The sequence below is a fragment of the Spea bombifrons genome, chromosome 1 (genome assembly GCF_027358695.1).
Source record: "Spea bombifrons isolate aSpeBom1 chromosome 1, aSpeBom1.2.pri, whole genome shotgun sequence".
NCBI lineage: Eukaryota > Metazoa > Chordata > Amphibia > Anura > Pelobatidae > Spea > Spea bombifrons.
Genome location: NC_071087.1, coordinates 2,018,220 through 2,044,541, shown reverse-complemented (window position 1 = coordinate 2,044,541; position 26,322 = coordinate 2,018,220). Strand labels below are relative to the sequence as shown.

General features: G+C 41.5%; 1 protein-coding gene across 1 annotated transcript in view; it reads right to left on the bottom strand.

Moving 5' to 3' along the window:
* LOC128467739 (vomeronasal type-2 receptor 26-like) overlaps positions 1 to 25,917 on the bottom strand; it is a 29,623-nt gene extending 3,706 nt beyond the window's left edge. The window contains exons 1-7 of the mRNA XM_053449443.1: positions 25,775 to 25,917; positions 24,429 to 24,605; positions 22,895 to 23,186; positions 21,950 to 22,753; positions 19,119 to 19,223; positions 14,574 to 14,697; positions 20 to 646 (exon numbers count right to left, since the gene is read on the bottom strand). Coding sequence (XP_053305418.1) covers positions 20 to 646; positions 14,574 to 14,697; positions 19,119 to 19,223; positions 21,950 to 22,753; positions 22,895 to 23,186; positions 24,429 to 24,605; positions 25,775 to 25,917 — 2,272 coding nt within the window. The remainder of the gene's footprint in view (positions 1 to 19; positions 647 to 14,573; positions 14,698 to 19,118; positions 19,224 to 21,949; positions 22,754 to 22,894; positions 23,187 to 24,428; positions 24,606 to 25,774) is intronic.
* Between the last annotated feature and the right edge of the window lie 405 nt (positions 25,918 to 26,322).

The following is a 26,322-nucleotide window of genomic DNA, read 5'->3' as shown; positions in this document are numbered from 1 at the left end:
AGGAAAGCAACTATGAAACTCACAGCTGCCAGGAAGCCCATGTACCCCAGAACAGTGTAAAAAGCAACTACTGACCCCTCATTACACTGAATAATGATCTTTCCAGGGTAGGAGTGAGTGTTCATTTCCTGGTATGGAGGGGAAATAGACAACCAGCAGATGCAAATGACAACCTGAATAAATGAACAGATAAACACAACATAATTGGGTAATTTGACTCCAATATATTTTCTCCACCTGCTGCTGGGTTTGGTGGCTTTGAAAGCGATGCAGACCATGATGGTCTTGGCCAACAGAGAAGACACAGCTACCGAGAAGAGGATTCCAAAAGCAGTTTGTCGCATCATGCAGGTTATATCCACAGGGCGACCGAGGAACAGAAACACACAGAGGAAGCTCAGGATGATGGACACCAGGAGAACAAAACTGAGGTTCATATTATTAGCTCTAACAATTGGGGTGTCTCGGTACAAAATAAATATAACCAAGATAATGGAGGTTACAACAGACATAAGAACTGATATAATGCTGAAAACCAATGCAATCAAATTGTCTTTGAAGGATAAAAATTCAGTGGGTTTCAGAACACAAGTATCCTTCTCATTTGGCCACTGGTTTTCTGGGCACTTCTGGCAAGACTCTCCATCTGTAAAAAGTATCATAACGATATAAATCATTAAAATGTAGATCACAGAGCACTATTCAATATAATGTATTTGCTCAATTCTGAGATTATCCTGATTATAAAATGACCCCCAACATTTGAATACTAAGGGGAAAAAAGACTGAATATAGGACTACCCTATAGGAAACAGTTTTACTAGCAAATATTGACATGTAAACTATTTTTTCATATTTTATAAAAACAGCAATTGCGAAAAATTCATTTTGCTTTCATTTCATTTTGCCATCCTGCCCACAGAAATGCCTTATACACCCCTATATGCCACTCTGCCTTCCAGATATTCCTTTTAACCCCCTATATGCCACTCAGCCTCCCCGATATTCCTTTTAACCCATATACGCTACTCTGCCTCCAGAAAGCCCTTATAACCCCCCATATGCCACTCTTACCCTCCCCCGACTTACCAGTGCTTCCCTAGACTTCTCCCCATGCTTCAGATTCCATGGTGTCTAGTGGGGGCTGCCGTTGGAGGTCTGTGCGATGCGCGCAGACAACCTCTGCTGCCAGCACTTCCGCCGCGGCTTCTATGACTGAGCACTGGAAGGTCATATGATGCCGGCGCTCTGTCATAGAAGCCCTAGAGGAAGTGCTGGCAGCAGCAGAGGTTGCCTGCGCGTATCGCACAGACCTCCACCGGCTGCCAGAGAAGAGAATCCAGGTCCCCTGCTGTGTTGCGGGGGATCAGGATCTTAGTCTTGTATTCAGACCTCTATTTTAGGTCTGATTATAAGACGACCCCAAATATTTTGCTATGCACCTGTTGTGTTGGAGATCTCTCCTTCTGAGCACGGGACGCAGTCAAAGCAACAGTTGTGTTTCCCTTTGTGCAAAACTCGTCTGTAGCCAGAAGGACAATCTTCAGAACATCGAGAAGTAATAATCTTAAAACCAAGCAGTCGTTAATAAAAGGAATATCAGAACAAATCACAAATTGGCGTGATCTATGTTTCCACATCTGATCAATGACCCCCCCATTAACATCCCGTAGTAGGCTACCCAGAGCTTCCCCTCTTCATTGAAAAAGAGGAAAGTGATTTGACGAAATAGCACTTTATCTGGAGACTCCTGAAAGTTTCCCAGTTATGCACTTGACATGCTCAAACACACAAAACAACGCCATGACAAAGCTAGTCAGGCCAAACAAAAAAGAGAGCCTGAAAAATGAAAGTATTCTATTTCAGTTGGAAGTGGGAAGTAAAACGGACTCTGCTTACGCAACCATTTCCCTGTGAAAGATGTGATTAGATTATGCATTGCATCCTTTATTTACTATAATGGAAGAAATAGACACCGTGCCCCCACTGGCGGAGACCTCCATATTACTGATCCTTCACACGGAACAGAGTAAAGAGAACAGAGAAACCAGAAAAACCAACTGGAACAGGAGACACAGGGAAACATAACAAAAACAAGTGAGTGTGGAAACACAGACAGCCTACCTCTCCGTGTATCGCTCTATCTTTCACGAGACAAAGGACATTCTCTAACCAGGCAGTTGGGGAGCTGCAGTTGCATCTTTCCAACAAAGTTCCTGGGATCTCCCAGGTTAGCGAATGCACCCAAGATAGGCTGCTATATACGTAATGTAACATGACAAGGATATCAGGCTTTCCTACAACTCAAATTTGACATTTGGAGTGCGGAATATGTAGATAGATATTACTTGAAACAGATACTTCTGATCTTTTATTACTTACCATACCTGGGAACTTCTGGGCTCGGGGTTTTGGGCACGACCAGGGCTGCCTGCTAGCGTCAGTAGGTAATAACGCTGACGTCAATAGGTTGGTCAAGTCAGCTGGAAAGCCTCCAGCCAGGTGCTTCTCCCAGAGTTCCCAGGTATGAAAATTGCTTTTATGTCCAGGACAATAAGAATCACTGACCTCCCTGGAGTTGTATTTCCATGTTATGTTGCATTTATTGATGGCAAGTTGCTCTCCTTCTGGAGCAGATACATCGAAGATCCCGACATGTTGTTCTAAGACACTTTTATTTGAAAACATGACATAATTCCTAATGTGATAGACAGTCGCCATCTCTCCATTCTCATTAAAGAAAACATCCTTTTTTCAGAGCAAACGCTCATAAAATACCCCTCATTATATAATCCGTTTGAGTGACTCACAGCAGCAGCTCCTACTTACCAGCCCCTCCCTGTAATCACTGTGGCAACTGGCCCCGCCCCTTCCTTCTCCCAGAAGGCCAGAACCACATGGCTGTGACACTCATCTAACTGTAAGTATAAAATTAATATTTGGGCTACTGAAAGTTAGGGGAGGTGGGGGTTAATTTAGGGGCAGTTATGGTTAATGGGGTGTTTAGGGTTAATTTAGGGGCAGTTATGGTTAATGGGGTGTTTAGGGTTAATTTAGGGGCAGTTATGGTTAATGGAGTATTCAGGGGCAGCTATGGTTAATGGGGTATTTAGGGGCAGTTATGGTTAATAGGGTGTTCAGGGTAAATTTAGGTGCAGCTATTTAGGGGCTGTTGTGGTTGACAGGGTCTTTAGGGTTAATTTAGGGGCAGTTATGGTTAATGGGGTTTTTAGGGTTAATTTAGGGTAGTTGTTTTGATGGGGTATTTAGAGTTAATTTAGGGGTAGTTATGGTTAATGGGGTGTTTAGGGTTAATATAATGATGAGGACTGAGGGTTAATTTAATAAAGTTAACTTAAGGTGCAGTTAGAGATAAAGGGGGGCAGACTAAAGGGAATCTAAATCCTGGGGGCAGTGAAGATTAACCCAGTACTTATTTATAAAAGTATGGTGTCAGTGTGATGCGAACGGGTCTGTTACTCCATGAGGGGACTATGAGATATCTGGGGGGTATAAGGCATATACATTATATAAGGCATATGTGGGGAGGGCAGTGTGGCATGTCTGGGGAGGACGGAGTGGTGTATCAGGGTGTATAAGGGATATCTGGGGCCACAGTGGCATGTCTGGGGGTAGAGTGGAGTGGCATATGTGGGGAGGCAGCGTGGAGTGGTATATGTGGGAGGCAGCGTGGAGTGGCATATGTGGGAGGCAGCGTGGAGTGGTATATGTGGGAGGCAGCGTGGAATGGTATATGTGGGAGGCAGCGTGGAATGGTATATGTGGGAGGCAGCGTGGAATGGTATATGTGGGAGGCAGCGTGGAGTGGTATATGTGGGAGGCAGCGTGGAATGGTATATGTGGGAGGCAGCATGGAGTGGTATATATGGGAGGCAGCATTGTATATGTGTGAGGCAGCGTGGAGTGGTATATGTGGGAGGCAGCGTGGCATGTCTGGGAGGCAGCGTGGCAAGCCTGGGCTCAAATGTGCATTAATTGGGGGGGCTGGTTGGGAAATAAAGACAAGAAATGCATTTTATCAAAGTTTTTTTTTATTCTGCTGTTTGTATTTAACATCATTTGTTTATTAAATTATTTTAAATAAATGAAAAATTTACATTCATTTTTTTTATCCGATTAATCAACAAAATAATCGGCCAACTAATCGATTATGAAAATAATCGTTAGTTGCAGCCCTACTGTACACAGTGTGGTCTGACTAGTGACTTGTACAGTGGTAGAATTATTTCCTTGTCGTGGGCATCCATGCCCCTTTTGATGCACCCCATGATTTTATTTGCCTTAGCAGCAGCTGCCTGACACTGGTGGTCGCTACAGGTAAATTTACTGTTAACTAAAACTCCTAAATCCTTTTCCATGTCAGTCATCCCCAGTGTTTTCCCATTTAATACATATTCCCAGCCTGGATTTTTCTTCCCCATGTGCATAACCTTACATTTATCTGTATTGAACCTCATCTGCCACATCCCAGCCCAAGCCTCCAACCTATGCAGATCCATTTGTAATCGTGCACTGTCCTTTATTGTGCTAACAATTGTGTTTATATGAAAACAGGCATCAACTTTTTGGTATTTATTAAATTATTTTAAATACAAAAAAAAATGATTGTGTACTGGAAGCCAGCCATGCATCTCAGGTTCAGCCTGGCCTGATGGGTGGGACGAGTCTGATATTCTAATTGATATTCTAATGAAGAGGTCTTCTCTGTAATGGTGCAAGTGAGCAAACAATGGCCATGCCTCTCCTGGGTATTTACTTTACTATAGGGAGGCTCCCATGTTGTTTTTCTCACCTTAAGTAAATCAGGGTATGACCAGACATGGGTCCCTGGCTTATTGCATGGAGTTCTGAAATGTGGTTTTGTGTCTGTGTAGCAGTGAGTACCTGTGAGGTGGAGTCCCTGAGGTTTGATCTTTGGTTCATGATGGTGAATGTGTGGGGTTAGGTGTGCATTACATTTTCTGTTGCATGTGCTAGTAAGTGTTTTTTTGTCTATACACTGATCTTATCCTTTTAGGCTTGGTGTGAGGTGTATAGAGCCTAAGGGCTGTGGCTTCTTCGGCAAGCGTTTTTTTGTATATAGTCTTTGTCCGCACAACTGCACTGACTCTTTCACAGAGCACATGTGTTTTATTGCATTTTTGAATAATATTTTTTTTATAAACATGGGCATTGTAGACATTTTTGACACCTGAACGTCAAGGAGGCACCAGGTCCCCTAAAAATAGCGGGGAGGGACCAAGCAGATCAGGCCCTCTTGTAGGCATTATGGCCGAGGAGGAAAGGAAGGGGACCTGTATCTTTTGCGAGTGCGACCACTGGAGAAATTGAAGACGGGCACCTGGTGTCCACCGTGGCCTTATGACATGTTGGCACTAGCCATTTTTTGGTTTTCCTTCATAGCAAAGCGACTGACCTCGGGGCTTCAAAAAATAAATACCGTATTTGCTCGATTATAAGACGAGGTTTTTTCCAGAGCAAATGCTCTGAAAAATACCCCTCGTCTTATAATCAGGGTCGTCTTATAATCAGACCTCAAATAGGTCTGATTATGAGACTAAGATCCAGATCCCCCGCAGCGATGCAGAGGACCTGGATCCTCCTGTGTTAAAACCCCCTCCCCCCCCCCACTTACCCGTGCTTCTGAGTCCCCGGTGCTTAGCCCGGGCTGCGTGTAGAGCTCTACACGATACAATCGCGTAGAGCTCTACACGCTGCCCGGACTAAGCACTGGGGACTCAGAAGCACCGGTAAGCTGGAGGGGAGGGGGGCATAACACAGGAGGATGCAGGGGAGCTGCATCCTCCTGTGTTATGCCCCCTCCAACTTACCGGTGCTTCTGAGTCCCTGGTGCTTAGTCCGGGCAGCGTGTAGAGCTCTACGCGATTCGCGTGGAGCTCTACATGCTGCCCGGACTAAGCACCTAGGGCTCAGATGCAGGGGACCTGGACCCTCCTGTGTTATGCCCCCCCCCCAACTCAGAAGCACCGGTAAGTTTGGAGGAGGGAGGGGGAGTGTTAAATGGGGGGTGTAAGGCATTTCTGGAGGCAGAGTGCTCTTTGAAATGCCTTTTAACCCCTTTAATGCCACTCTGCCTCCTGAAATGCCTTAAACCTCCCTATATGCCACTCTTCCCCATAATATGCCTTTTAACCCTCTAAGTGCCAGATAGGGTTAAAAGGCATATAGGGTTAAAAGGCATATCATGGGGCACAGTGGCATATAAGGTTAAAAGGCATATCATGGGGCACTGTGGCATTTAGAGGGTTAAAAGGCATATCATGGGGCACAGTAGCATATAGGGGGTATAAGGCACTTCTGGGGCAGATGTGCATAACTGGGGGGCAGGTTGGAAAATAGAAGGAAATAAAACCAAAATATTTTTCTCAAGCATAGCTTTTATTAAAAAAAGTGTTTAAATGAATTAACATTTACTGGTAAAACTTTTTTCCTATAGGGTCATCTTATATTCAGGCTTTTTCTTTTTTTCCTAAATTAATATTAAGATTTGGGGGGTCGTCTTATAATCAGGGTCGTCCTATAATCGAGCAAATACGGTAGTAAAAAAAAAAAAAAAAAAAGTAAAAAAATAAATAAAATTGGGGTAACTTTATCGCTTCTCAGCCTTTTGGTTAAGATCATGTGTAGTACCCTAGGGTATGAGCGGGAAACTTGATCCTCGGGCCTTAAGGCCGAGGTATCTTGAAGCCTGATGAGTCCCCAGAGCAGTCCTGGGCAGTCACAATATTGCACTACTGATTGTGAGGAGCCAACGAGTGCGCAGAGCACCTACAGCTAGCTACACTTTACTCTGCTCTACTCTGACACATTTGGGCTGGGATTATGAAGACATTTTTTTAAAATAAAGTAAACTTTTTTTTAGTTAAACCTCACCAACTTCACTCGTTTGTATGCCCGTGTGACAATGATTTTTTGTAAATAGATATGTGTGAAGTTTTTTTCTTTGGAAACACGGAAGAAGGATATATGGAAATGGACGCTAATTTACGGATTGAACGCACTGCTGCAGTGAAACAGGACACCGGCTTTTTTGGTAGGAGAGATGGTGGATACTTTATTGCTCCCCATCTCTTCCACATGGTTACAGTGGTTCCCCTCCTCGTCGTGGGAGTGGGACTGCGCAGATCCGGCCCTCCTGCAGGCCTTTTTATTGGGGTAAGTGTTGCTTGCCAAAAGGCCAAGATCAAGTGAATACTTGTGAGAGAGGGAAAGCTTGGTCCTCTGGCCTTGCAGGAAGAGCCCAAGAAGATCTGGCTGTCCTACAGGCCTTATGGCAGGGTAGGGAAGGAAGTGTCGCATATCCCGCAACACCAGAAGCAAACGAAGAAGAGGACATGATGTCCACAGCGGCCTTATGGCGTGCTTGGCCCTAGGAGATTTTTTGTTTACTTCTCAGTGGAGCAGCTGGCCTCGGGGCTTCAATAAATTAGGGTAAGTATCTGTGTTGATATGTTACAGTGCCGTTGAAATTCCTGAGGTGCGATCATCATGCGCTAAGGAAACCATAAGCAACATATATGTCTGTGAAGTCTTGTTCGCCTGTCGCATTATCTCTGCCGTATAATAGGCTTACGGCTCCGTCAACAGGAAACCGGCAGCTGGCTGTCCTGAGTTTGGGTTATTAAAAACTGCAGTTTACTTTGTAAGTCAAAGTTAATCATGTTTGATGTTTCATTGTCTGTGATATATTCAATAAAAGTCATTTATTCGTGGAGTTAAAAGTTGAAAGGGACATTTTAACTGACATAACCAACTGCTTTAAATAATAATAATAATGTATATCATCATTACTATTATTAATTTGCGGGTATCATGTATCATAGTGTTATGTGAATGGCTTTATTCATTACTTGTAAAGAGCTGCACTTCATGACGAGCAGATGGTTAACAGCAAAGCTCAGCGTCAATTTCCAGAGGGAACGGCTGAGACTTTGTTCTTTTCTCTGCTGTAAGAAAGTTCCTGGTTATTTCATCATCTGATTTCCTCTGACTGTAATTCCCGGGTCGCCCCTGTAATTACATATCTGGCCGAGACGCGTTTATTCAGAGATCTGTGTGTGAAGCCAAAAAAAAGTCCGAGAAACTTTTCAATGACAAACAATCTGATTTCTAAGCAAATCCACATTTACAGAACTGACATCATCTCCCGCTGGGAACAAGTGTGTGACTGCGATGTCGTTTCTACTGTGCAAAAGAAATGGCCAAGTTTAATGAATTTAATATTATAATCAAATCAAATCACTTTATAATATCAGTGATAAATGTCATTTGCTTGTTATGAAATAACATGTAATTGTATATATAAAATATTACCAGTATTTATACCCCCTGCTTTAAAGAATTATTAAAGAATATTTAATATGAGGATATACATAAAATGAAAAATTACAATTTTGAAATGTGCAATTAAAAAAAATAATAAAACAAATAACATCAATAATACCAATAATATTATATTATCAGAATTACAATGATTATTATTTATTTGAGGGTATCCTGTATCACAGTGTATATGACATGTAAAGAGCTGTAGCCTTGACTTTTTTTACGGCAATTAATAAATAGAATAAGCTGGCAACATTTTTCATGATGATAATATCATTTACAATAAAAGACAAAGGCTTTTACTCAGTACAGCAAGATGTGGTAAGATAGCGTCACAGAAGCCTCCACAACTTTGGAGGCACCTGGCGGCTGTACTTTCCATCATATATGGTGGACCCCTGGATTGCATTATTTACTTCCAACAGGTGACAGTGGACAATAGAAGCCCAGTATACGATACTGGGTCCCCTCAAGGGAAACCCAGACAAATTCCTCCCCCATGGGAGGGCCGGATCTTCGAGTATCACCATGAGCGGTAAGACCCCTTTGCCTTCGGGGCACTCCCGCAAGGGAGTAACCCCCTTTAGGCTTCACTGCCAAAAAACAGTGATCCAAAACGAAAATCAAGGGGTGAACGTGGCCTCGCAAAGTGGTTCAGCAACCGTGAAATCAAAAAAGGCAATTAATCAGCACACATGCTTCAACACATTGTGATGTATAAATAAAGTAAATAAATAAGGGCAGGCCGTGACTGGCCTAGCCAGATTCAAAAATAAATTTCACTCCATGCCCATATGGTGCAACAGAGGAAGCCCGCCTGTGCAAAAACATGCACAGCGGCGTGCAATACTGCACATGGTGACCCCAGCATCTCTGCCAGGGCAATTTAAGCACCTCAGGCTCCATGCTTCCCCCCAGGCAAAAGAGGTACTACACTTGATCTTAGCCAGAAGGCCAAGCAGTGACAGCAGACACTAATCGCAGTACAATATCTGGTCCCTTTGCTTGGATTTATGTTTAAGTCTCCCTGTACCTGATGGTATTGGTTCTGATGGCAGGACTGTGTAAGTTGCTGTGGTTTTCTGTTATAAATTAGTGTGCATATGATCTGCATATTGCATTTTACATATGGTATGATGCATGCTGGATGTAACTCACCGCCACCCTATTGAAAGGCTCTTGGAGGCTGGTGGTGATTGTGGTTTATGATTTTGTCTGGGTTTTTCCCCTTTGGGGAACCCCAGAATAGTTGTTTCAATATAAGTCTTGGTCTGTTATTGGGGTAAGTTTTGGTTAAGATCAAGTGTAGTATCTCTAGGACAGGAGGGGGAAACACTTGATTCTCTGGCCTTAGGGCTGGGGCAACAAGGAGCCTGAGGTGCTGATTTGCCCCAGCTAAATGCCGGAGTCATAAAACGCACAGCCTGCGCGCCACTGTACAATGTGAGTGCACAATCTCACTTAAGGTTTTTCTTTGCTACTATGCACGCTTCTCCCCCTGACCCTTATGGGCTTGGGGTTAAGCAATTTTTTTTTTAATTTGGCCAGGCGAAGAATGGCTGGCCATTATTTATTTATTATCCACTCACCTTTTGCACGTTATCAAACCCACGGCGAGGCCACTATTTTGTTTTGGATCACAATTCTGGTACCAGGTTTTTGTTTTGGTCACTGTTTTCGCAGTGAAGCTTGCTTCAGTTGGAGGAGGTGTAGGGAGCCTTATGGACCTTCCCTCCATCCAAAAAAGGGTCATTCCTCTTGGGGATTGACTCAAAGTACAAAGGAGTCTTACCCTTTGGGGTGAGACTTGAAGATCCGGCCCTCCCATGGGGGAGGGAAGGAATTTTGTCTGGGTTTTCCCTTTGGGGAAGCCCAGAATATTTTTTCAGGCTTCCACTGCCTTCCAAGCACAGATGCGGCACCAAGGAGCACGCACCTCAGGCTCCAAAAAAAAATATTGGGGTAAGTCTCATTGCTGCCCTTATTATATATTATATTCCTGCCTGACAGTTACAATTTCATGTTCTTGATGACCACGGAGAGAAGGGTGGATTGTCTGGAAGGTGTACCCAGTCAGGGTATGGGTTATTCCTGTCACACTGGTGGCAGCGGTGGGATGCTTCCTTCCAAGTGGGACAGCCAACCCTCCACTGGGATTGATTACCGTGCGGGCAGAGAAGGAGCAATGGCAGGATCCTCGGCTCTGGAAGTGGAGTTCGGATGGTGTATGACGGAGGACGCACAAAATCTCTTTCAGGGGCGCTCATGTAAAACAAAAGGGAGACACAAAAACCAACAACAATATTGTAGACTATATTGATGAGTAGGTCAATATGTGTTCTGTAGTGCACTTACAATAGTGCCGAAATATTCATGCCTTTCCCACTATCTTCCATGTCTGTGTATGACAGTTTAAAAAAAAAAACGACCGATGGTGTAGTATATTCTTTCAGGTGTATATAATATAATAAATAGTTGAACTCACAAGATCCACTGCACATAAAGCTATGTGCAAGAGGTGGCTGGGAATGATGTAGAAGACTCGACGGTCCCCGGGATCTGTATATCCCCTTCTAGTTCCTCTGCCCTTTGTCTATGGTGTCCAGGTGTCAGTGACCCCCAATGGGTACGGAGTGTAGACTTGTAAAGCTTACCAACCAGAAAACCTATTTGGCCAGTATGCATCCAATGAAAAATACTATTTCGCTAAGTATATGTATATAAATCAATTTATTGTGGGACTAGCCCTAAAAAATGTAAATTGTTTACATATGCTTGATATCTGTTAATAAAAAATAAATCTAAAATGCCATATATTTAAAAAGCCTAGTAAAAGTTCTTTCCTCAACACGTTTCGCAGTCTTGGGCTTCCTCAGGAGGTAAAAAATAGTAGTAAAAGAAAGGTCCTGCTTCTTCCATTCTGAAAAATCAGAGAGGTAAAAGTGTAGCTATCCCCCAAAATCCCCTACTAAGTCAACAAGGAGCAGCCTTGAGTTTAACATCAACCTTGGGAAGTAACGGTAACGCAATCAATGAGATTGTAATATTTCAATGGTGCCCAAGTGAAGCAACTGCCCAGTCAATGTTATGTTATAGGGAAGTGCGATCAATCAGACAGCTGCCTGCTGCATCAATGTTACTCTACAGGGATTGGCACAGGTAGCCCAGCTTGACACCTATAATGTGTGGCTGGCTGCCTGTTGGTGATGCCATGGAGCTCGTTTGAGCAGGGCCCTCCTCACCGGTTGTCTCTATTAGTCAATTTATGTTACATACTACTTGTTATGTCCTGTCTACCCATTGTACAGCGCTACAGAATTTGATGGTGCTATATAAAACAAAGGGGAAAAAAATAAAAAATAATAGTGCAATATGTAAACACTGAAAAATAATTTGATATGGTGTCTAATCCACTCACAAGCGGGCTGGATAGAACAGGCTCATCAAAGGATTCAGTAGAATGTTCTATTTCATAGCTTCTAAAATCTGTAAAAACAAATGAACCGGAAATGGTGCAGTATCTTCCACAGGAATGGTCTCAAATAAGTCTGGATACACTTATAATTAGACGTGGCACAGCTAAAAGTGTGCAAAAACGTATATAGATGGAATGTCCTGGCTCAGCAGGTGTTCCGGTATACTTTCTCTTGTGTATTTCTCGTATTTCTCACCGCGTTTCGCCGATGGTTCGTCGGCTTCCTCAGGAGAAAATTCAAAAGGATAAAGAGAAAATGCAAGTCCAATTTTTGAAGTACTGGATATTTCATGCTTTCAATGGTTAGGAATTGAAAATCTGGAAAAGAAAGTGTCAGAATTTGGAAAAAATAAATTAACTGATCTACGAACAACTCTAGAGCAGATGGAGTGCGACAGCGTAGTGGGCAAAACAGTTGGCAGAGTAGAAAGAGATCCTAAAAGTGTGGAGTTTTCTGCCGAATAACTTCACCTGTCTAGCCTTCCTAGCCTTCTGGCTCCTCACTATGCTGGAGGGGCTAATCCCCTGGCTGCTACAAAAAAACAAAATACTGTCTGCGCTTCTCACCCTAATAAAGTTGGCAACAAATATATAAACATAACATAACATAATGCTAGTCAGCTTGCACCCAAGTCTAATTCTCACCATGTGGACGCCTCATTTTCACTGTAACTTATAAAAGATAGAAGGGTCAACATAGTTGCTTTTTATAAGTAAGATTGGATTTAAAGATATGCTTCCTAGAAGTCCAGGACATTGGGGTATTGTGTGCAATAATGTGTTTTGATGTCTAGGAAACCAATTCAAGTTTCTGAAATTGACCATTGACAGTTATAAGATAATGAAACATATAATTCAGAATATTTTTTTGTAACTATTTGGTTAAATCTTTAACTTTGCTTCCAAGTAAATATGTTTTTGTATTTAATTGCTGTCGAAAAAGAATTATATAGCATTTTGGAATAAATATACATCCTACAAGTACTGCATTTGAAGCCACTATGGCAAAAATCTCTACGGCCACCATGTTCTTCCCTTTGGTGCTCAGATAGGCCGGGATCATCGCAATCCAAACGCTGCAGAACACCAGCATGCTAAAGGTGATGTACTTGGCCTCATTAAAACTGTCCGGTAATGTCCTGGCTAAAAAAGCTATAATAAAACTAACAGCTGCCAGAAGCCCCATATAACCCAGGACACAGTAGAAGGCAATAACCGAGCCCTCATTACACTGAATGATGATCTTTCCCTGAGAAGAGTGCATGTCCAGCTCCTGGAATGGGGGGGGAAATGGCCAACCAGGAAATATTAATGATAACTTGAATGGATGAGCAGAGCAGTACTATAGAATTGGAGACTTTCACACTGACCCAGTTTGCCCAGGAGCTGCCGGGTTTTGCGGCTCTGAAAACAATATAGATCATGATTGTTTTGCTTAAAATACAAGACACGGCTAATGAGAAGAGGACTCCAAAAGCTGTTTGGCGCAGCATGCAGGTTACATCCTCAGGACGGCCGAGGAACAGAAACACACAGAGAAAGCTCAGCATGATGGAGACCAAGAGGAGGAAGCTGAGGTTCTTGTTATTGGCTTTCACAATTGGGGTATCTCTGAAGACAATGAAGATCAGTAATATTACAACAGTTACAAGACAAAACAGAATTGATACAAAGGATAAAACCGCAGCAACTGCATCCAAATATGATAGAAACTCCACCGATTTTGGAATACATCGATCCCTTTTCTCATTAGACCATTTATCACTTGGGCAAACAATGCAGTTCTCACTGTCTGAAATATAACACAAAACACAAAGTAATATTATGTCTCAATAAGTAATTTAAACATAAACAGCTTGATTGTATTTCATGATAAACCAGAAATACTATATATAAATCATAAGTATAATTATTCTTTGTTTAATTATCACATACATTCTTTGTTTAACCTCAAAAGATGTAACATGACCGTGCTTTGAATATCACTGGTTTTAATTCAAAATTGACCTTCTTTGTCTCAAACGTTCTCTTGGACAATATGAAGACTTCTCCAGCGCTTATGGTTGACTGGAGCTCTTTTGTAAAGATGGGCATATAGGTCCCTCCGACTGATGTGATGACTTCTCTGTCTTACATAGAATTTCACTAAAGATAATAAAAAATGATCCTCTACCACTTCTCTGAGAAGTCTGTTCCACTTATTCACCACCCTCTCGCATGGGAAGGAAATGTAAAAAGTACAGAGGAGCTTACGGACCAAAAAAAGAAGCAAAAAAAAACTCACTATGACCATATATCCTGAGCAAGTAACTGTTAACAAACATAGGATTCTAACCCTTTAACACCTAAGGGGCCTATTTGACGCTACTTGTTTTTTTCTTATGTTTTTTGCCTTTGCAAAAGTGAACCAGCTGTGTGCAGAAGCCTGGAGTTTGGGTGTCGTGTAATAAAGTGTTTATCATTATACCTCTGAGATGCTGGGTATCACAGCTGATTTTCGGCTGACAGGTAGTTTTTTTTTGCCCCTTGGGTGGGGGAGGTGATGTTCAGCTCCAGTCAACCCATGTCCATCTTGTCCATTATTTGCTCTTTTATAGTTACACCTGCCTCTCCTTGTGGCTCGCAATACCCCCCGGCCCAACCCCACCCTCTACCCGACCAGGAGCAGGCATTCATTCCTACGCACCTACTATAAGTATATTATTTGTATGTTTTATGTAATCTTTTATACCAGATCTGTTGGATATCTCTCCCTCCGAGCACCGCACACAGTCGTAGCAGCAGGTTTGTGTTCCAGGTCTCAGAACTTTTCGAAATCCATGTAAACAGTTCTCTGAACACTGAGACTTCGGAATCTACAAACAGGAAAAGAGAACAAAAAGAAGATAGTTTCGATGACTTTGAAGTCCTGTAAACCTATACCTTTCATATTTGTCAATAATACTTTAAGAATTTCCATACATTTCTGGTAATTCTAACTTGATTGGAGGATCGGGAAGAGGACATCACTGCAAGCGCCACTATTTTGGTGGAAGTTCCAGCCGGGTTATGGCCGCAGAGATGCAGACAAAGATAGGAGACTGAAGATGTAGAAGTGAAAGTTGTCGGCATAGAAGGTAAGGAAACATATAGAGAGCATGAGGGAGAATGAGGGTGTGAAAGTGGGCACGGGGCAGCAAAAGATGTTGACAGTTGTTTATGATTTTTGTGTAGGTTATGTGTCATTTCTAAATACCCCCAAATTGTTTCCCTTTCACTAGCACCAGTCTTTCTCCCCTGACGTTCATTGGCACCACATTTTCATTATGTATGGTTGACAGCCCATAAACTTTGTTTTTTTTATCTATGTACCTTGGGAGGTTCTTGATTACGCAAAGCACTTGTATTACCGCACTTTTGCTTGGGATGTACTTGTTGCTGAGGGAAGCCCTTTCCATTTGCATCTGCTTGGTGCCAGTAACATTGGTGTCAAAATTAAATTGTAAAACAAAGACAAGAATGTATGAAGTTCATTGGGTCACCGGCATCAATAGTGGTTGTGATGTTAGGAGTCTGGTTAAAAAAGGGGGGATTTCAGGGGTCATTAGGTTTGGGGAAACCCAGGAATCCTCCACTACAAGCCCAGATTCAGTGTGCCTCCTTTTGTGACATGGATTCTGATCAGTGTCCCCTTGTGTGACACTTTCAATGTCAATGTCACGAGCAGTCCCGGCATCTGTGGCCCGCTCCATCACACTTACCACAATGGAAGGGGCTCAGGTGAGTAGAGGGGTGCCGCTCCCCTTGGTGGTGTTTTTGTGTGTCGCCTCTGTCCTCTACTTTGTCTATCCAGCGTCCCTGTGAGGAGCATGACAGGGTAGGGGCAGTGATGTCAACGGAGGGGTGGAACCCTCCTTTGGTGCCACTGATGGGGGTGGAGCCACAGTTGTCTTGCATGAGGAGATGCCCAAGGGCTCCATAAAAGCCCACTCCTTTTTCATGCTCTTATTCTGGAGCTCTCCTGATGACCCAGAATCCCTCCTTGCTTCCGCCTGCTGACCCCTGGATTGTTTAAACAGATTTTTGCATTACTGCCTTCTGCCTGCCTGCTGACCACTGGAATGTTTATGCAGACTTTGCTTATTGCTTTCCGTCTGCCTGCAGACTCCTGGATTGTTTATACAGATTTTGCTTTATTTGTTTTCTGCTTGCATATTCTTTTGGACTGCCCATTACATCTCAGCTGGTCTTTCCTTATCCTCACCGCTATTGTCTTGTATTTAGGTTCCTATTCTTGTCCCCGCCAAATAGGGCCCCAACAGTCAGATACCTACTCTGTAAGCATGGCAAAAGATAGGCCATCTGAATCATTTGCCAGAATAGCATAAACTTCCTCTGCGTTGAAAAAATACACAATTTGACAAAAAATCTCATAAATGTCCCAAATAACACATGGGAGCAGGGTGGCCAGATGTAAAAATTGCAAGTTGAACAACTGAAAAGCACAGCTCCCAAAAGTGGACTTTAAGCCCCAAATAACATGACAATCCTATTTGTGGATGGTATCACTGTACTCAGGAGACGTTGCTGAACACATCCTGGGGTGTTGCTTTGAAGTGCTATATTCCAGGAGCTGTAAATGTATACCTGAAGTACTATGTGTGTGGAAAAAAATACTACAAACTTTGGTCATGGCTGGTAGTAGAAATAGTGCATGGAAAGACTTCAAAGATGTCCCAAATAGGACATGTGGGCAGAATGACCAAAAACAATATATTTGAAATAGCGATATGCTACTTAACATAAAAATATTGGACACATATAAGAATCTATTTATGTTTTTTCTCATCAGCTTTTGTAAATAAGTAAATCATTTTTCAAATAAGCCAGAAAAGTGTTTTTTTCATTGCTCATATATATATATATAATATATATATATATATATATATATATATATATATATATATATATATATATAATGTAAATGGGTTAAGCCCTATTAGCCTAGTATACACAAAAAGAGAGGTTGGAATGCAGCACTCAGCAGTGAAATGGTGCACGAGACAGGGTACCACCAAGTCCCTCGATAAATCCAAAATAAAGAAGCTGAGGCTCAGCACTTCAAATGAGAAAGACCTGTGCGTCGAAACGTTGCCTGTGTGAAATAAACTCACCTTATCATTTGAAGTGCTGAGCCTCAGCTTCTTTATTTTGGATCTATTAGCCTAGTAGATACAATGTAAAAAAAAAATATATATATATATATATATATATATATATATATATATATATATATAATGTAAATGGGTTAAGCCTTATTAGCCTAGTAGACACAATGTAAAAAAAAAACAGAGTATTGCACAGTACACAGTGATATCTTTTTTATTGGACTAACATAATATTTAAAAGACAAGGTTTCGAGATTTATCCTCGCTTCATCCGGTCTGAAACAATACTGATCAACATGATAGAGGGTACAACTTTAAACAAGTTATGGTATTAGAGAAGGGTTGAACGGGAGTTATGTGGGGTGTCATAAATAACAGGCCTGGAGGTGAAAAATGCAGAGAGGTAGAGAGACAACAGAAGAAATGTTAAGACGGTTATTGTCATGAATCATACAAAAAAAAAACACAGCTCTGTCCTTAACCCCTTCGGTCCTGAACCGTCAAAAAATTAAATAAGCTTAAAAAGTGATCAAGGATCACTTTCTTCGCTTATACGGCCTTGCTGTAATGCCTCGATGTCGAGGCATTCAGCAAGGCCGAGATCAGCATCGGGGGCCATGTCTGGCCCCTCCCCGGGGCGTCAACAGCCCCCGGGCGGACGCCCGTTTTAAAAGCGTTTAGGAGGCGATCAACGATCGCCTCCTAAACTTAAATGGTGTCGCTGGAATGCCTCGATCAGGAGGCATCCAGCGACACCAAACACTTACCTCTGGATGGGCTGTGACCGCTCCGGAGAGCGGTCACAGCCGCAGCTGCCGGTGTTCTTCGCCATCAGCAAGATGGCGGCGGCCCGGGAAAATAAACAATAAAGATGAAAGAGTTAGCTAGATGGTCTCCAGACCCTCTAGAGAACTCTGGCTCCACTTGCTGGTTGAATACAGGTACTGCATTCAACCATGCAAGTCAATGGAGCCCAGCTTTCTAATCACTATGTGATTAGTAAAATATTCAAAAAAAAAAAAAAAAATGAAAAAAAATGTGCTAACATTTAAAAATAATTATGCATTGATGTCACTAGATGAACCATCCAGTACCAGCAAAATGTGTAAAAAAATATAAAAAAAGTATTAAAAAAATAAAATAAAAAAATTAAGTTTATTATTTTGAGCAAGTGCTAAAATTTCTCAAAAAGCTCAACAAAGAGTTAAAATAAAAGCACTTCAAATACCCAAGGGGTGTCTAATATAAAAAAAAATGGCTGATGGGGTAAATTGGAGTGGCCTAGCTCAAAGATAGGGCATAGGTACAGACTGACCAAAACGGAGAAAAAAAGCGCACTTCCCAAATGTGGCATTTTAAATCTGAAACAACCCGACAAATCCATGCATGTCGGGTATCACTGCACTCAGGAGATGTTCCTGAACACACATTGGGGTGTTGTTTGATAGTGACATATACCAGAACCTGTATATCTATAACTAAAATACAATTTGTGTGGAAAAAAAAATAAAAAAAATTACTATTACAAAGTTTGACAAAGTGTAGTTCTATAATTGGTGCATGGAAAGGGTTAAAATAACATCATTTGGAATACCCTGGGGTGTCTAGTTTTCAAAAATATATGGTTTGAATGGGTTAAATTGAGTTAACCGGCTTCAAAGATATTCCAAAGAGGAGATGGAGACAGACTGACCAGATTTGTTAAAAAAGATTTGGAAATCATAAAACGCTGCTTGTACTTATTGCCCTATAACTTACAAAAAACAGCAAAAAAACATAAAAACATTGGGTATCTCTAAACTCAGGACAAGTAGTAGAATCTATTTAGCTAGTTTTTTTACTTGCTTTTTTAGGTGAGTAAAAGATTTTTCAAATAAAAGTCATAAAATGTGTTTTTTTTCAATTTTTCACCATGTTTTTTTATTTTATTTTATAGTAAATAAGATGATATGATCAAAATAATGGTATCTGAAGAAAGCCCATCTTGTCCTGAAAAAAAATATATAATTTATGTGGGTTCACTAAATGGGTGAGGAGAAAATTACAGCTGAACACAAGCACCACAAAAGTGTCAAAACAGCCTCGGTCCCACAGGGTACAAAACGAAAAATGAAATTCCCTTGCCTTACCTGGTTGTCCTTGTTCCTCCATTTTACTGAATGCGAGTCAACGATGAGCTGCTGACCCTCTGGAGCCCACTCAGTGAAGTTACCCACAATGTTTTTAAATGCAGACTTATTTGATAAAAACACCCAATTTATAATTAAGTAATGGTATGCAAATTCTCCATGTTCATCGTATAATGTTCGGTCCAACTGTGATGCAATTTTTATCCTTTTTATATAGCGTTGCACCTATTAAAAATAATTTTCAACAAAATAAAGGAAGATTCAGTAACAATGGTCTGATTATGAGACTAAGATCCAGATCCCCCGCAGCGATGCAGAGGACCTGGATCCTCCTGTGTTAACCCCCCCAACTTACCGGTGCTTCTGAGTCCCCGGTGCTTAGTCCGGTCTGTAGAGCTCTATGCGATATAATCGCGTAGAGCTCGACACGATACAATCGCGTAGAACTCTACACGCTGCCCGGACTAAGCACTGGGGACTCAGATGCACAGGTAAGTTGGAGGGGGGGCATAACACAGGAGGATGCAGGGGACCTGCATCCTCCTGTGTTATGCCCCCCCCCCCTCCAACTTACCGGTGCTTCTGAGTCCCCAGTGCTTAGTCCGGGCAGCGTGTAGAGCTCTACGCGATTCGCGTGGAGCTCTACATGCTGCCCGGACTAAGCACCTGGGGCTCAGATGCAGGGGACCTGGACCCTCCTGTGTTATGCGCCCCCCCAACTCAGAAGCACCGGTAAGTTTGGAGGAGGGAGAGGGAGTGTTAAATGGGGGGTGTAAGGCATTTCTGGAGGCAGAGTGCTCTGTGAAATGCCTTTTAACCCCTTTAATGCCACTCTGCCTCCTGAAATGCCTTACACCTCCCTATATGCCACTCTTCCCCATAATATGCCTTTTAACCCTCTAAGTGCCAGAGTGGCATATAGGGTTAAAAGGCATATCATGGGGCACAGTGGCATATAGGGTTAAAAGGCATATCATGGGGCACAGTGGCATTTAGAGGGTTAAAAGGCATATCATGGGGCACAGTGGCATATAGTGGGTATAAGGCACTTCTGGGGCAGATGTGCATAACTGGGGGGCAGGTTGGAAAATAGAAGGAAATAAAACCAAAATATTTTTCTCAAGCATAGCTTTTATTAAAAAAATTGTTTAAATGAATTAACATTTACTGGTAAAACTTTTTTCCTAAAGGGTCGTCTTATATTCAGGCTTTTTCTTTTTTTCCTAAATTAATATTAAGATTTGGGGGTCGTCTTATAATCAGGGTCGTCTTATAATCGAGCAAATACGGTATGTGGAGGGTTGCACCCAGGTAAGCATATGCAGCTGGTCGGGTCCTTAGCATGTGGACTAATGATGGAATGAAGGGTGACCTCTAGAGGCTGAAATGTATAAGACTCCTATAAATAAATACAGAGTCCAGGCTAACAGGGTGGAATCCTGACGCAAGTGTCGGGTAGTCAGACAAGCTAAACTGGTACATGTAGAGAACAGACTGAAGTACAAAATCACCAGGAAAAAGAATAGGTAAATAAAGGCTCCAGGTACTCAAGAGTTCCAGCGTCAGGCAGATTTATTGAGACAAAAAAACAACGTTTCAACCTCACAATGAGGTCTTTTTCAAGCACCACCACCAGCCTGAACAATTGGTACAAGGCAGGATGGATCCATGCTTTCATATTGTTTACGCCAAATTCTGACCCGCCATCTGAATGTCACAGCTGGAATCGAGACTCATGAGACCAGTCAACTTTTGGTGAGCCTGTGTGAATTGTAGCCTCAGTTTCCTGTTCTTAGCTGACAGGAGCGGCACCCGGTGTGGTCTTCTGCTGCTGTAGGCCATCTGCTTCAAAGTTCAACGTTTTGTGCGTTCAGAGATTCTGCATACCTTGCTTGGAACGAGTGGTTATTCTCCTGTGACCTCTGGTTTGTTCACATGCAACTCTGCAAACCTAAGCCATGCTGTCATGTTCTTTTTAGAGAGAGGAGGCTTTGTCTTGCAACCCTTCCAAACAAACCATATTTGTTCAGTCTTTTTCTTATTGTAATGTCATGAACCTTAACATTTATCTTGCTAAATGAGGCCAGTAGAGTCTGAGATTAGCAGCAACTGCCTGCTACCTAACATCTTAATTTGTATAGAACCAGCAAGGGTGTAGTTAGTTTTTCACAAGTCTTCTACATTTTGGCTTTATTTTTGTTGAATAAATCATGACACCATGTAATATCATGTGTTGTTGTTCATCTGAGGACATATTTGTAGACCTGCTAAAGAACAGATGATTGTTTTTAGACAAGTGCAAATGGGCCAAAAATAATACAGACTTATTTTTTTCTGATTCATTTTTGGCCCATTCATTTCTGGGCGTCCACGTCCCTGTTTGGAGTTGCTGGGTTATGTCTGTGGAGATGCGGACGAAAAAAGAAAATACCAGATTAAGAATTTAAGATTGAAGACAGAATGGAGAAGATGAGGAAGTGGAAGTGGTCAGCAGAGAAAGTAGGGAAATATTCAGAGAGTGTGAGAAAGAGAGTGAATGAGAATAAGTGTGAGAAAATTATCAGCTTTTTGCTTAATTTTCCTTGTTTTCGGGGCTTCGTAAGAATTACTGAATTTACCAAAATTCTGTAAATTTGCAATTCGTACAAATCTGAATGCAGAAGTCCAATTGTTATTATGTCCTGATATGTAAAACAATAAAATTCAATGAGGGTTTACTTTCTTTTTTACACGACTGTATTTACAATTAGGTATAAAGGCTGCTAGGAAATATATTCATAAATAAGTCGCTTAGAACTTCTTCCTGTATGTCCGTCAGCATGCATACATACCTGGTGTTTATAGATGTTTTGAATTGTATTTCCTTTTGCTTTCTCGTTAACTAAGTGCATTTCGTTCAAAGCTTTAACTAAAGCACTCACTGAAATAAACACCCGGGGAGAAACACCAGCCGTCAGATGACTTTTAACATGTAATGTATGTTTCCCACTGCAGTTATACAGAGAGATTTTATAGATTTCTTCAAAAATCATATTCTTATAAGAATTTTCTGATAAACATCCAAAATGCCTTATCCATATATCTTCAAGAAGCTTGTCTGCTGGACGGTTTGAAGGATGGATATTATCAAAGAAACTTCCGGTATCCGGCAGCGCTAGAGGATGCGGTTCTATGGCCAGACTGCCACTCAGGGGTTCTACAAAGTAATCTGAGAGATATTCATTGGAAGCCCAGGCAGGAGGAAGGATTAATGTTCTATCTTTATGTTTGAGATACAGAATAAAAATATAAATAATTCTGTTGCTGAATGAGCCGCAGAGTATAATAATTTGAGCCGATGACATTAAAACAGTTTCTGACATTATTTTCATATTTTCAGATAGTTCTTGTGATAAACTAATTTTTACAGTGAAGGAAATACAAATTCCATAACTTGTCAGATACGCTCTCAGAGCCTGACTCTCTGTCTCTCCGGTGTCATCATCAACCGTGAGAATTCCCACCCAGGTCCATCCGAAATGTTTTAGAATCTTCATTATAATTTTATGATAGACAAGATAATTTTGAACAGAGCGAAAGAAATGTGGATAAACACGTCTATCACTCAGCGCATAGTCTGTCGCTCCATAACTGATCTACAAGATGGAAGAGAAAAGTGTAAACATTCTGCAGTAAAGGTTTCTAATAACAGCTTGGAGTCAGACATGGTTGTGATCTCACCATGAAACTGAATGCTAATGTCAGACAATACATGGAAGACCATTCAGGTTTCTCACCTGTGCGTATCCATACACCCCTAGTAACTGTGCTATGGGAATGGTAGTACTAGAATGGTGATCACCAATAAATCCAGCCACGTTGTTAGAATTCGCACAAGAGTAATTAGGGACGGTCATGCCGCGGCCAGACAAAATCTGAAGAATGCTTTTCACAGCTTTTCTTTCATCTAAACAGGAGTCATATATATGATAACCCAGGGTAATATTTGGTAAAATGTTTGGGTTGTTGTTCAATGTTTCAATGGCGAATTGAAAGACCAGTAAATTGATGTAATCCATGAGGCTTGGGCTGTGAAGGTAGAAGAATTAGATTAAATCAGAAGAACATAGTCAGAGGTCTGCCAGATAAAAACACTTATTAAGACTTTTTTGTAGGAATACCATGTTACCATCAACTAGCAAAGGTTCTAGATTTAAACAAATGGCAAAACAGGTCATGGGGCGGTGGAGAGTACTAGCAGTGTCTTCTAAACAGGATCCGTATCCACCTCATACTTGGTGATGATGATATCTGTCTTCAGCCCATTCTTAGCCCTGTTTAAGATGGTTGCATATGTCTGAATACAGTGGACAGTAGTGGTCATTGATGAGTCTATTCCCACCCAGTACAGCATGTGGCCCCTCTTTACAGATGAACATTTTAGGTTTATTTTTTCAAACATTCAGTAGAGAATTCATCTTATACATCTTTTTTAAACAGAAAAATCCTTTGAAATCTAAGAACCACATAGTATAGTCTTTCTCTTTCTGTCTTTTCCCTCCTCGGCATCTCAACTTCTTTTTCTTTTGTGCATCCTTATATGTTTTAGCCATTTCTGCATATTGCCAGTCTTAATGTTTTATGTGCTTTGGAATAAATGCAATATGTAGAAAAAATGACGAAATTGGCTTGCGCAAAAGAGCTTCCACTCCCCATTCTTTTTATAAAATATACAAAAAAAGCTGTAGTCAACATTTCGTTTAACTCTTGTAGCATTTATCAAGCCTTTATCATGGTCTCAAAACGGGGTTTCAGCTCCTTAGTGTAAACCTGCTTTATTTTATTTCTATACACATTTTATATAAGTGAAATATAAGTGAAATATAAGCACATATATTGTCTTCTCTATTTTCCTTTACCCCCACAAATCTCTTAAATATTCGGAAAAGTGATTTAAGCCTCACAATCTGTATTACAGATACTTATTTTCTTCAATATCTTGATAATATATTTTTAAATCGATGTGGCTAGAAGGAATGATCTTTCATCAATGCAAAAAAATATTTAACACCCCAATTAAGTCAATTGTATAAAATGTATAATATTGGAAAAAAACATCTTACATTGTATAAAGTTAATTAAAAAAAAACAGCCTAATAAAGAGTGATAAATATACATAAATTGACCTCAAAATAACAGACATTACAGTCATTACAGTGTGTATAAAGTTAAGAGAGTTAAATCTCTGAGAAAACTCAGTTTAAACTTTAAGAACCAAAATTGTTCTGCAGATATTATTTCCTTCCTTTATGGTTTGTTGAGGGAACTTACTCGGTACAGACATTTATGGGGAAAATTTGATCCTGTCCAAAAAGAAAACCACCCATTCGATTATTCACTGTGAGAACTCCTCCAATTATAATGTCCCCATCTTTAAAATACTCAAAGTCTTCAAATAGCCTGAAGATGTTTAAATGACAGGCCGGTGCTGGGCTCTGGATCTCAGATCTGCAGGGCGTCACACACAGGAGCAACAAACAAACGAGACATTTCAATGGTAGAGCCTCAGAGATCGGCATCATGCAGCCCAGTAACCTGTCGAGTGCCAGAGAGTGTCTGCCGGGTTCGGTGGAATCGAGCACCGTGTGGGTCAGTGGCATCTGCTTCATCTGATATCATTGTAATGAACCTGAACATCTCGGCTCTTTTTATACAGTGCGGTCTCATTCATTGCAATGGAGTCTCAATATAGATGCAGGACTTTGTGTTTTGGGATCGCAATTCTATGTTGGTTTTAAATTATAAGAAAACCGCAGAGCGCCGGTAATTGTCTGCATGGACAGAAATATACAAACGCAGACTTTAATGTCTTTAGAGTATTAGTTAGTTTTAGAAGGAAGTTTCACTCATCTGCAGTTTTGTGCCCTTTAATAATATTTATACAGTTTTCTTAGATCTAAATGTTATTCAGCACTTTTTAATTAATCATTGATTTTTCTGTATATGTCTTTTTAGGAAATATAATTCATGGAGGTCTTCTGAATGGATATGATTATATTCTATTTTATAATATGATAATTTAGCACAGAAATGCACCATTTGTTTTAATGTAATATATATATATATATATATATATATATAATTTATATTATCCAGCTCTGACATCCACCATTAGCATAGTCAGGACATCTCTTTATAAAATGTCTGTCACGTGCTATAATCCCCCAGTGCATATTGCATCAGGATCCTGCTGTCAGTCAAAACAGGAAGTAATAATAACCCACTTCCTGGACTCTCCCTGCATTATATCAGAAGGCTGCGCAAGAGCCTCTAGCACTAGACTTTGTTTACTTTGTGAAGCTGTTTCCACAAATATCTTTGGGCAAAACATCAAACAGCCATCACCTACAGCACACAGACTTAAGTTTGCAATGTAAGCAATAATAGGGTCTTAGCAGACAGGGCCCATGTGTGAGTGTGGGGGAGTGTATGAGTGTATATAGGTCTGTGCCCCCTCCTCCCTGTCAGCCATTTTCCCGATATCGGCTTAGGAGCAGATTCTTCTCCCAGAGCAGCACACATTACTGCCAGGACATGGGTGTTGAGAGCATACTAGCAGCCCTGAGAGCTGAAGTGAAGGAGGAGGTGGCAGACATCTGCAGGCTCAGTTGGCACACCTGCAGGCATCAGCCACGATTAGCGCTCCCGAGGATGACCTGTCGCCGCACCATGCAGCGCGGGCTGCGTCCTCCGACCCGCTTGAGCCCTTCTGAGGAGACCCGGTCAGGGTACAGGAGCAGGAGCCCAAGCACAGACTCATGGGCTCAGCAGTCTGCAGCTGTGAGGTCTGCACAACACTCTCCTCCACATCTTAAATCCTCCTCATCGCTGTCCAGGGGACAGAAAGATAGTATAAGCAGGTTGTTTAAGCATTGGGGACCAAGATGGTACAGGCAGGGTGTTTATGGGACAAAGATGGCACAGGTAGCGTGTTTATGGCACAAAGATGGTGTATGCTCGGCTGTTTGGGGACAATGTTGACTCATGCTGGGCTGTTTGGGGACAAAGATGGCACGTTCCTATTTGTGTATAATTTGGGTGCTGGTCAGGTTCTACGTGGGCAGTGTGGACGCCAGGGCTGGCTTTGGGGTGTGCGACCTGTGATCTATGCCTGTAATTTAGGGAGTTTATCTATACCTTTGCTGGGAGAAGAGGCTTTAATTTA